The 12,840-nt window shown below is 55.8% G+C and overlaps 1 protein-coding gene across 1 annotated transcript in view; it reads right to left on the reverse strand.

The window, feature by feature from the left end:
- The window catches only part of CDH4 (cadherin 4), a 551,768-nt gene that overhangs the window by 121,656 nt on the left and 417,272 nt on the right, over window positions 1–12,840 (reverse strand). The window contains exon 3 of the mRNA XM_034641573.1: window positions 768–941. Coding sequence (XP_034497464.1) covers window positions 768–941 — 174 coding nt within the window. The remainder of the gene's footprint in view (window positions 1–767; window positions 942–12,840) is intronic.

The following is a 12,840-nucleotide window of genomic DNA, read 5'->3' on the forward strand; positions in this document are numbered from 1 at the left end:
TAATCCGCCCAAGGAAGGAAGGCAACCCCTTAAGGATGCCCCGCCAACCCTTATTTCCACCGAGTGGGGTGAGCCGGTCCACAATGCGTGGGGCACTACTTAATGGGATTCTCACCATCATTTTATCAAATCAGTCCCCAGACTGGGTTGCAATTTTCTTCAAAGAAAGAAGGAAATGCGTTGATGGCCTGGATTTTTGAAATACAAATTTGCAAAATGAATCGTTCCCTTCTTCCTGGGAAAGCACCTTGTGGTGGGGGCTGGGAGCAGGTGGGCCGAAGGAGCTCACCGGAGGAGCCCACCGGAGGGCAGCCAAAATGCGGGATTTGGGGTCACAGCCTCAGTCCCAAGACTTCCAGCTTCTCGCCAATATCCTCATCACCATCACAGGCAGACTGTCTTTCCACCCTCCAGACTCTTAGTCATAGTTGGAAAAGGTTGTGAGCAAAGAACGGTGTCAGAGGTCAAAGGCCAGGCCCCAAGTCGCCACCCTGCCCCCTTCCATCGGCACGGGTGAGATGACCCACGTCCAGCGGGACCGGCTTTCCTGGAGGACATGGCTGCCCTTCTGATCTTTCTCTGTCTTGTGTCATCTCGTTATTGAAAAGGTTTAGACGCCAAGTGCAGACTGTCCCTCGCTCCTGCTCCCAGACATGCCCGTGCCCCCCACCCCCCACAAGCCCCACCGATTGACTTGCCAGATCCCAGAGGAGAGGGCGCGCTGAGCCGAGACCCTCCCTAGCCAGCAGGGAGGGGTCTCCACTTACCCGCACGAGCTGCTGGGGGAAGGGCCCTCGGGAATTTTCTGGCACGTTGATGGGTGGGATGACCCAGTCTCGTTTCTGCCTCCTCAGCCCGTTGGCGCTCTGGTGCTGGGGCCATGGCAACAGCATGTCCTTCGGAGGCTGAGAGGTGTCCAGGGCGGCACTCTGTGTTCCTTTCTGCGGCGTTAGCCCGAAGGGGGGAGAGAAGAACCAAAGAAGTCTGGTTAAGTTTTGCGCAGAGGAAAAGGCATCTGTTCAGAGAATCTGTTCTGCACTCCATCAGCAGAGGAAGGCTGGATGACGCTCGGGGAAGTGGCTGAGTGTTAGGGAAAAAAATCTAGAAAGACACCCGTGTCACAAAATGAATTGCAGAATTACGTGGTGGGGGAAAGAAACTGCAAAAACAGAAGAATACGTCTCGTAGGGTGAACTAGAACTTTTAAATCCCTGAAGAATGCGGTGGCGGGGGCGGGGGGAGTCACAAAGGTTATGAAAACATACCCTAAAAGCAGTTGATGAATATGGCAAACGCGGTTTGCAACAAATCTGTCAAAGGGTTAAGTCTCACTATATAAAGAGTTCTTGCAAATCAATAAAAAATTAAATCTTTTTGATAACAGGGAAAGGACCTGAATGGAAATTAATACCAACATAAAAATCAGTAGACTTATTAAAAATGTACACATCTTCCTGTAATAAAATAATGCCAATTGAAGTAATAACCCCTCTTCACCTATCAAACCGACAAGACTAAACAAAGCGGACCCTCGGGCCTGTGGAGTGTGTCGTGTGGTCAGGAGACGTGACGGGGGAGGGTGTTGGACCCTGCGCTCAGCAGGTGTTTACGCGCATCCCAAGGTTCACGGGCTCCGGGCAAGTTGCTTTGTCTCTCTGAACTCCAGCTGCTTCTTTCATAAGACGGAGCTGGTAATAACAGCACTAAATTCACAGGGCTGCTTCGGCAATTACACGAGAGCCCCTGCCTGTCGGGCAGCCGCTGGGACTGGCTGCTGCTGGGGCTCACGACTGCTGGGTGCTGACCATGATGGCCAGCTGTGGGCCGGCGACCATCCAGAGCCTCCAAAATCGTCCTCCACACCAACTGTACATCAGTGAAAAAAAAGTTCTTGCTTTTTGACCCAACAGCTTCACAGCTGCCCCAAAGAAACTACATGTAAGTGAGAATCTCCCTGTGAACGTGTTCGTCGCAGATGTTTGATGAAAATATTATGTACACATAAAGTAAGGAAAATATCAGGACAAAACCTCTGGAGAGCTGATAGCAGGAAATACTAGTTCAATGCCCTATGCTGAGTTCACATCTTGGGGTATTACAGTCACGGACAGCTACTCTTCGAAGACTAGGACATGGAGAAACGCCCATAAAATATGGTAAGTGGAGGATGGCATCGGAGTGTACCAAATCCCCCCCTTTTTTTTAAGGACACTGAAAACATTGGAAGGAAATACATCAAAATGTCAACTGTGGTTTTCTCTGATCACCAGTGAGTTTTATGCTATTTTGTTTTACTTTATTCCTTTTACCTTTCTGTATTTCTTTCTTTTTTTTTTTTTAAGATTTTATTTATTTATTCGACAGAGATAGAGACAGCCAGCTAGAGAGGGAACACAAGCAGGGGGAGTGGAGAGGAAGAAGCAGGCTCATAGCAGAGGAGCCTGATGTGGGGCTCGATCCCATAACTCCGGGATCACGCCCTGAGTCGAAGGCAGAGGCTTAACCACTGTGCCACCCAGGCGCCCCTCTTTCTGTATTTCTGAATATTACAACATATATGACTTTCTATGACTAAAGAAGCCAGCAGACCCCACGGACACGCACGGCACCAGCGCAGACCCCCAGGGACACGCTGCATGTCGGAGCTCACACGGCAAAGAGAGACCTGGACAGGGACAGCCCACGGCATCTGGCTATGGTCTCCCTCACTCCCACTCTCTGCCTGAGCTCCAGGTCCATCCAGCAAGATGGCCCCGCGTAGTCTTACCATTGCCCTCTGTGGATCGAGAACCTTGCCCACTCTTTTTTTGCAAAAGAGCTGCATAGGAATAAATTAAATATGCACAGACAAAACTGCCTAATTGATGAAAAAATAAAATGTCATATCCGCCCCCAATGCCAGAATCAATGGGAAAACCCATCTGGACAAGCCACACAGGAAGGAGAGAGCCCCGCTGGGACTTTACCCACCAGGGTCCCAGCTGTCTCAGGGTCTCGAGCTCCCACAGTCAAGCGTTTGAAAACCAAAAGCCTTAGATAGGCCACCCCCACCTGTGTCACAACGAGCCATGCAAGGTGTGCACATCCCCGTGGCCTTGATGTCTATGCAATGTGACATGATACCAACTTCCGTTCAAGTCAAGCTACAGGTGCCGTGACTCATCTTCAGGCTCTAAAGATGACACAGCAGTGGGGTCATGTCTCTAGTTTCCTCGACGAGCTTCACAGAACAGCATTTAGGACAGTCCTGGCCTCACACTGTCTCTTCACAGCCAGGGCACAGACAACCGCCTTCCCCACCCGCCTCTGTGAGTAGCTGATGCCTTGGGGCACTGAGCATTCCATGTGGTCTCTGCCGAGACCCTCTCTCCCTGGTTCAGTAGGAAGTGTCCTCAACCCCACTTTACTAGGGAGGCGGGGGGAGCTCAGAGAGTCTAAGTGACGTCCGAAGGTCACGCAGCTCGGTAGGCAGAGGCAGGAACTGAACGCCAGGAGTCAGACCTGGAAGCCAGAGCACCTGGCTGAGGGCCACCCCTCGTGGCTGGGTCTCTGTACTGTGAGGTCACAGCCCCTTTACCCCTCCTCAAATCACGTGTGGGGAGCTCTGGACACAAATCATTATCCCCATCGGAGATGGGAGGATTGCCTGCTGTCCGTGCTACGGAGCCTCCAGGGCATGCAGGCTTTCCCCTATCCTGTCTGGGGCTCCCCCCACAGGTAACTAGCTCATCGGTCCTCAGGCACCAGCCCCAGAAGAAGGGGCTGGGATAGTGTCTGTCTGAGGGCCAGCCAGCCGGACTGGGAGCCTTGCCTGAGAGGGCAGGGAGCCCCAGCCACAAGCACGGCCTCGGGACGGGGTGCTGGTCAACCGTGGCTTCTCCCGATGCCTCCCCCAGTGACGGTGCAGACAGCGCCCCCCCCCCCCCCGGTAATGCTCGGGCACCAGCACACGCTCGCTGAGCTCCCTGTGTGTCAGGCCCAGTGAGCATAAAGCCGGTTTTGTTTTCTTGAACTGCTTTATCTTGTTTGCTTAGGACGAGCTTGCATGGCGTTAACTTCCCTAGTGTTGTTTAAATAAACTGCACATATTTGCTACTATTTTAAAGCTGTGAGACACATGTAATAACAAAGTCTGGTGAAAACCAATGCCAGACCTGTGCAGCCTCGGCCTGGAAGACGCACCTGCTTCCCTGGGGAGAGACGTCCGTGCGGGTTATCAGCGACCTCAGAGGAGCCGGCACGTCGTTCCGGACGTGCAGCGGTCCCGGCGCACTCAGCACGTGGCACTTGACGCTGATGCACAATTACACTAATGCTAAACAGCGTTTCCATTATTTATCAGTATTCCATATGTCCCAACGGATGAAACCTGCCGGTGCTCCCAGTGCGCTCCTGAAGGCTGTGCTGCTGAGTAAACGCTGGCGAGGTGTTGGAGAACGATATGAACGTGACCTCCGTGCTCCTGTCACTAACAATTACGTATGCACCGGTGTGCGCACATGCATGTGCCCATATAGACGTACACACACACGTGTGCGCATGCACATATGTGAACACACAGGCACAGGTGTATAGACACACATGCACACACGTGTGCGCACGAACATATGTGAACACACAGGCACAGGCGTATAGACACACGTGTGCGCACGCACATATGTGAACACACAGGCACAGGGGTATAGACACACATGTACACACGTGTGCACACACACATATGTGAACACACAGGCACAGGGGTATAGACACACATGCACACACGTGTGCGCATGCACATATGTGAACACACAGGCACACATGTACACATGTGTGCACGTGCATATGTGACACGTGTACGTGGTGCATGTGTATATATGCACACATGTGTAAATACACACATGTATGTGTCTGCACCTCTGCGTGCATGTTTATAACATGTCACAATGTTCTCAAAACCAAAAGCCTGGCATCATGACAGTCTAGCCAAGCCCCATCACTGGGTCATTAGCGACAGACAGCTCAGCCAGGTCAGAGGTCTCATTACTGGGGTGGGCGGTCAGGGAGGATCCTGGCTGCTGAACTGGCCTCTGGATCCGACCAAACTCACAGCTGCCCATCGACAGGACAGAGACCCCCGAGGAAATCACCTGGTCTCAATGTCCTCTTACTGGGTATCCAAGAAGACGTAGTTACGAGGTTGATTTCCTGGAGCTGCAGGCAGCGTGCAGATCCCTTCACGAGAACGCTCCACAGAGCTCTCAGCCTCAGCACGGCCAGATCTAGGCTCTGCTCATCTCGTGTTTTGGGGCCAAAGGCCTGGCCATGCTGTCCACACAGAGGCTGGGCTGCACCCTGGGCTGTGCCCCTGCTCCTAACCCCCACCTGAAGTTTGCCCCTGGATCCACTCCTCTTCCTGGTGCCCTTCCTGCCTGCGTGGGCTCAGATCCCATGTCCTGTCTTCCAGCAGCCTCCCCACTGGACGCCCCCGGGAAGCCCTGTGCACACGGCAGCTGGAGCAAGCTTCCCAGAGTGCTGCCCGCGCCCTCAAGTCCCGGTACGGCTCAGCTCGGGCCCCAGAGGCCAGGACCTCCATGTCTCCCTGTCCCTGCCTGGGCAGGACACCTCCCGCCCTGCCCTGGGGGCTGGGGTATTCTTTTGGCCCCACACCGTGGCTGCTGCCCTGCCTGGGAGGTTGTAGGGCCTCATGGCCACCCACCCGGCATGGAGCAAACGAAGCGGACAGTCTTAAATGTGGGGTTCCACATACTTCCCGAGCACCAAAACACAGCTGACCCTCAGCCTCTACCCTAAGTGCTCGTATGGAGTGGCAGGCCCGGAGCCCCGACGGCAGTGATGGCTGCCACGGGTCACAGGAGAGCCATGGGCCCAGATTCTCTCCGATTTAGTCCTCAGGCTGGCCGCTCTCTCCACGGGGCAGTGATCAGCACAGAGCCAGGACCAGGCAAGGTTCAAACTGGCATCCAGTTATGTGCAATTCAATCCATCTGGGGAGCGCAGAAATGCTTCATGGGGGATATTATACCTGGGTAGGGTATGAGGAGCAAATAGGAGTTTATTGTTGGGGGTAATGAGGCTGGGAAGGAATGGCCAAGGGGCGGACATAGAAGCAGGACAGCATGGGTGCCTCTGCCACCAGGCAGAGTTAAAGGGCTGTTTGGGGCCCAGAAGAGGAGTGGGGAGGAGGGGCAGCATCCCAGGGTCGGCAGAGCTGCTCTTACACGGGCTGCTCTTTACTGGCCCCTCAGTATTTGTTTGCCCCCTGCACCCCAAGCCTTGGTTCCTCTTCTGTGAACTGAGGAGGCCCTTACCAGGGGGTAGTGTGGGTGATAAGGTGATGTCCAGGGCACTGGGCAGATGGCTGGGGGTTTCAGCCCCATTGTCAGGTTCATGGTGGAGAGAAGAAGCCTGAGAGGAGTCATGCTGGACTGGATTCCCAGGGGCTCAGAGAGGAGACGGTAGTGAAGGCTTTAGCCAGGACACCTGGAGGTGGTGGCTTAGCCTGGAATGAGCCCCAAGTGTTCAGAGGGACAGGCTTGAGGGCAGGTGGGTTTAGGGGTGTGCTATAACCTTATAGTCCAGGTAAGGAAACTGAGGCAGAAGGAGAAGGAATTTGTCCAAATTGCCTGGCTAGTGGGGGAGGGACTGAGCCAGGGGTGACAGGTGGGGAGGTGTAGGAGAGCCCAGGTGAAGGCAGGAGCAAGCACAGGTGGCTGTCCTGATCCAGCCCAGGGAGGATGCTCCAGGCTGAGTTTGGTGTCCCCAGATGGGCAGGCGTGAGAGTCCGCCCCGGCAGTCGAACTTGGCATTCCCCCTGGCCGAAGTGGCCTCTCCAAGAAGGGCAGGGCACAGCCTCTGGCCGCAGGAGGGATGGGTTCTCTGCCCCTCGGATTAGGGTACAGTGGGGTGGGAGGGGGGCTCCCAGTTCTCTCAGCACCTTGGGCTTCTGCTCTCCCTGGCCTCGTGGGTGCAGCCCCATCTGCCTTCCCTGCCTGCCTCTGCCCCCCACCCCCCCACACATCCCAGCCATACCCTGGCTCGTGCCTGGTCCCTCCCTGGACACACTCTAGGTGCCCAGGTGCCCAGACACAGCCCACCCTGCTCAGCGCACCGATGGGGGCATTTCCCGAAAGGGGCAGACGAAGGGTGTGGAGCGTGCCTCCCTGACGAGCAGACCGTACGGAGCCCAGGCTCTCACCGCTGAAGCCCCGGATCTGCTTCTTCATCAGCTTTTATTTACAGAGTGTGTCTCATTTCTGACCGCCTCTCTCCACCGAGTCTCAGTCATGCTCGCGTAGGAGCCGTTCTGCCGACGCGCCCTAGGACAGCTAACAGCCGAGGGGACTTTCTCAGGCTGGGTCCTGGGCCTGGGGCGGGGCCTCGGGTGCGTCTCTTACTGCCTCTGGGCCTCTGTCTCCTCACTCAAGGGCCTGGGTGAGCTCTGTGCTTTGGGGCCACCTGGACAGCTGGGGCGTGGGCAGTGGGGCTGAGGCATCGACCCCGAGAGTCCGCTTCACTCCACGTGGGGAAGGGGAACCTCGCTGCTGGGTGGGGGTCTGCAGTCCCTGCATCGAAGGGCGCCGACTTCGCCGGACAGGGTGGCATCCCATGCTTGCGCAGGCTGTCGGGCTGGTCCCTTTGCTGGCCGTCTACGGCACATGGGGTCCTGGGGGACTCAGGACGGGTGGCCTTAAGGCCCTTCCTTTCCATCTGGCCCTGGCAGGTGTCTCCTGGCAGGCTCTCTGGGATCACGTCAGGAAGCCCTCGCACTCAGCACACTTACTGCTCTTTTAGGGAAAGAGGTGGGAGGTAAGGGACCCGAGAACAGAAGGACAAAACACTGATGACGACAGGCTTCTGTCTCACCGAGACCGAGGCCCCCGAGCCACAGGCAAGCTGTGTGTTGGAAAAGCCATCGTGTCCACCCTGACTCCCCACCCGTCCAAGCCTGCACCCCAACAGCCACCTGCTGGCTCTGCCCCCAGCCTGACTTCCCCCTGCTGGCCCCTCGCTTGGCACGTTATCTTCCTATGCTCCCAGCAGCTCTGTGCCGCCCGGTCTTGCTCTCCGTGTACCCGAGGATTGTTCTCTCTGTGTCTGATGATGAGTGTAATTGAGTGTGACTTCCAGGTGAGGTCTTCAGGGACGCGCAAGATGAAGAGGAAGCTGGGTCATTTCCCTCCATCATCAATTCACCAGTGAAAGATGAATAATGCAAAACCGACCCGAGGCAGGATGTAAATTATTGCTTTTTTTTTTTAAAGAAAAAAAAATAGTGTCAGGGGAAGGCTATAATCATACGCACCTCGTCCAATCTACTTGCAAAAAGTTGTAATTCATCATATTTTCTATTATCTAACCATTCACCTGTTAGGGACACAGAATTATTAGGAGCCAAGCGTGAGCACTGGCTGTTGAGTAAACGGGCTGACTCGTAAAACATCAGAGGTGAAGGTAAACAAGGGAACATAAATAAGGAGGATTCTGTCTTCATTACAGAAGCTCAGGGTGTCTTCCCCGGGGTGCCCTCCCGGACATTTTGGGTTTGAGGTGGGCATCAGTCGGTTAGTGGGTGAATATGTCCCTATTTCCTTGTAGATAGGATTGCAGACGGCAGGTCCCGCTGCACCCCTTCCTGACCCAACCTATCAGGCTCTGCAGGGTAGGGCCCATTGGTCTGCATGGTGGACGTGGTCCCGGGGGCCCTGGGGTCAAGCACCAGCTCCACGGTGGATAGCAAGGCCTCGCAGACGCACAGGGACACTTGACAAAGGGCAGCGTGTGGGCAGGGCCAAGTGAAGAGCGTCGTGAACAGACAGGCCAAGGCGAGAGCAGGAGGTTGGGAGCCGGGACCGGTTCCCAGGCGCAGGTCATTAGACGGGGGGCACTTGCTGCTTCTGCAAAGCACGGCGGTCAAGGGAGCCTCGGCTATTCTCCCGAGAGGAAGCTCAGGAGTCATTCCCCTCAGGAGGTGGAACAAATATGGAAACGGCTTCAAAATCCCCCCATGTCAGATCCTGAGGAGTGCATTTCTAAGACCCCGAAGATGGGGTCACAGATGACAGACGGCTGCTGCCCCGACAGGCCATCCCACGCTGTCCTCAGGTCTGGGGCTGACCCGCTGGACGCTTCCTCAGCACCTCAAATTCCCTCCATTTCTGAGGAAATGGCACGGGCACAAATCCCGTGATTTGATAAAAGAATTTATGGAAACATTTTCAAGTTAGTTCCCTGTGGGACATGCCACGCGGGCGCCGTGTCTGCTGGTGTCTGAGGCTTCTTCTCAACCACGGTGCTCGGGTGGGTTTCACGACGTGCACCCGGCCCCTCCCGCTCGGTGTCCGTCCCCTGCTGCTCAGTGTCCGTCCCCTGAGCTGGCACCGCCTCGGGAAGGACCCGGCACCACCTAATTTCTCTGATTGACAGTGCAGCCCTGCGGACCCGATGCCCAGACGCGGCTTCAGGAGGGGTGGGAGCCTGTGGCTGCGATCTGCTCCGGCAGATAACAGGAAGGAGTGGGTCTAACGTCCCCGATTGTGCCCGCTTTCCCGCCTTCCAGTCTGGGCCGTTGCACACACCCTTGTCTGTGCGGTCACTGCGTGCATGTGGCTGAGGGCCAGGCACCCCAGCCTCCGGCCATAGGGAGACCTGCACTGGCAGCATGGAAAGTTCTGGGGTCCCTGGTGAGGCCACAAGCTTCTTTTTTTCCTACTCCCACCAAGAAAGCAGCCCTTGCCTCTCTCGACACTGAACAGGCCTCAGGGAAGGCAGCCGGCGCATCTCTCCCTGTAGCCAGCCTGCCTCCACTGGGGTCCATGGTGGGCCCTGGAGGCGCCTGTGACTTCTCACTCACAGTGTGCCTGCAGACCCGTTGACATCGTCTCATCTACCCGTTCTTGCAGGACCCTGACGTTTGGGTAAATAAGTGGCCAATCTCAGACGTAGAAACAGATGTAGGGCCCCGTGTTCCAAGATCACGGATTGCACAGGGGTCTCTGGTCAGGGGACGTGCAGAAGGTGACGCGCCATCCCGCACCGTAAACTGGCACTGCCCGTGACGGGACAGGGTGGTGAGGGTTTATTCCCCGAACACGAGTGTCATTTATGCGGCTTCCCGTCTCCTCCTGTTCTCCCTGCGTCCTTAAGTCTTTGGGTTACAGGTGCTTCCAAAAAGGAAATAATGTGCCCCTCCCTCCACGTCAAACCTGCCACTGATTTTCACGGAGAATAATCAGATTCTTTAAAAACAAAAGAGGCACTGAGGTCCGTCCTGATAGTTCATTCCTCGCCCTCCTACCTCCCTTTCAATGCGCATTTGAAAACCAGTGCGTTTTGTTTGCCTGCAAGCATGTATATTTAAAATATTTAACTAGGCTGGTCTCTGCAGCCTTCTGGCTGGTTTCCATGGTAGCTAAGGACGGACAGAGTAAAATGGTATTTAACAAACACAGAATAAAACAATGGGAAACATCTCCGTTCTTTGGCAAATAGAACGAGTGAGCCATTCTAAATAAACATTTGCATGAGTTTGGATCTGAGAGGCGCTGAGTGAATTTTCCTGCGTCCACAACGCCACTGAGCACACGCAGGTGCCATCCCCGCGCCCCCCCCGCCCCAAACTGCGGTATTCCTGACTTCCGATCTCTTCTAGGAAGGGGACGTCGTTTTGCAAGTTCCCATGGAAATCGTACAAAGGAAGTTTCCCGAATGGAATGGCATGGTTACTCCCTCGTGCATGTATTCGTGCATGTATTCGGAAGGAAAGTCTTAGTGGCTCACTCTGCCCAGGGCACTTAGGGAGGGAGGGGCTGGTGCCGTCCTCACTCACCCCTGTGCAGGTGGGGGCTTGGTGCAGCGACCAGCCCAGGTCCTGCAGCTGCAGCTGGGGGGCGGGGGCCTCAATGCAGCCTGTGTCCCTCTCTGCCCTCAGCTGGTCAGGGTGACACAGAGGGTGGTCCTGACACCCCCTCCCACCCGGGGCCAAGCAAGCAGACTGAGTTCCGGAAGCTGTGAGCAGCTCTGGGGGAAAGAGTTCAGTTGTGGCTGCTCGGGCACTCTTAGCAGTCGGGGTCATCTGGTTGGGAAGGCGTCATGCTGTTTCTACTGGCTTCAAAACCGCATTTCTCCTGATGAATACGTCAGAGCTCCCCCCTCATCCTCTTGAGCCTTGTCTCCCCTCCAAAATGAAGATGCAGGACAGCACAGCACCCCAGGTGCAGGCAGGACGGGGTGGACCCCGCAGAGCAGCTGTGCGTGCAAACAGCACACTCCCAGGCCCTGATGAGAAGGGCAGGATGGGAGACCCCACAACGTCCAGACAGACCCCTGTGTGTGGCGTGTGGCGTGTGCATGAGCGCATGTGCCCAGCCAGGCTGCTCAGCCGTCCCGGCCTCCCCAGCTCGCCGAGCTCCCCCAGGGCCCCAGCAGTTGAACACCTGTCTCCAGACCACGGCCTCTGCACCTGCCGACATTTGGAATGAGATCATTCTCCGGGGTGTGGCCTCCGTGCATTTGCAGGGCATCCCTGGCCCCCACCCACTTGATGCCAGAAACCCCCTACCTCCCCCTGGTTGGGACAACCCAGTGTCTCTAGGCTTCTCTGAACCTGGTGGAGAACTTGCTTGAGAGAATCAAGAAAATTATGTTTGGTTGGAAACATTTTAAACTAAATTACTCTTCATTTTACAGAAAAAAAGATAAAATCGCAGTAAAAAAAAAAAATTAAATTAGCAAGTTAAGCCAAACTGTGTTACTTTTTCCTGGAGTTGTTAGCGGTAGAACTGAATGAATCTTTCACACTGGTGTCAATTTGTGAGAAAAATGGTCAGTTCATCAGTGCTGATGGCGCTGGAGGCTTCGAAGAGGACGTGATCAGGGTCTGCCTGAGAGCCTTAACTCAACCAGACTTCAGTCACGTTTCCTTCTGGAAGGTGCCCTGGGACGTCCGGCCCCACGGTCCACTCCTGTTGTCCACCGAGGACGTGGGGTCCACGGGACGGGCTCCAGGCCATGCCAGTGCCCGGCCGGCAGGGTGCAGGCTCACAGGCGTCCCTGACCTTGCTGGGGTTATTCTCAAGGCAGAACATGCCCGTGACCACCTCACTGTTTCCACAAACATCTTCAGGAATAAGAAGGATTTTATATTTAACCAAATATCCAGTGGGAGCCAGGGCCTTGGACAGAACCACAAACCTGTGTCTGTCCGGAAGGAAACCTGGCTTGATTTTCACTAGAAACACCTATAGGAGGGCAGCCTGGATGCCCCATACCTCCCACTTTCCGAACGGGGTCTCCACAAGGCCCCCACGTGCTGACGCGTATGCACGCGCACGCACACATGCTCCAGCCCCCATCACGAGCTACAGGCCCCAGGGGCGGGTGAGCAACGCACCCACCAGCACACGCACGCTTGCGGTGTTCACGGCTCACGTGCATGCATGCTTGTGCCGTCTCAGCTCACTGTACCCCCAGGAGGCTGCATGCAGAGAAGTGTCCCCCAGGGCTGGCCGCCCTGCACCCCAGGCCCAGATTCGGATGGGCTGAGATGGGATTCCGCCTGCGGACAGGAGAAGCCAGGGCGGGGGGAGGTGTCTGTCTGGAACACTGGCTCCTTCTCCGGTTTTAGGCCTCGGCTTAGAGTTACCTTCCTGAGCTCTGGACACAGCAGCAGCCTCTGCCCTCTGCTCAGGGCCTGCTCCCTATTTCACAGTGGTGCCCCTGCATCGTAACACAGAGCCAGGTGTCCGGCGGGGACACAGCAATGCTCAGTCATCGTTCCCCCAGGGAACCAAGGGAGCGACCTGGGACCCTTCTGAGTCACAGGACCCCAGGATCCTCAGAGGG

This window comes from Ailuropoda melanoleuca, chromosome 13 (genome assembly GCF_002007445.2).
Source record: "Ailuropoda melanoleuca isolate Jingjing chromosome 13, ASM200744v2, whole genome shotgun sequence".
Taxonomy (NCBI): Eukaryota; Metazoa; Chordata; class Mammalia; order Carnivora; family Ursidae; genus Ailuropoda; species Ailuropoda melanoleuca.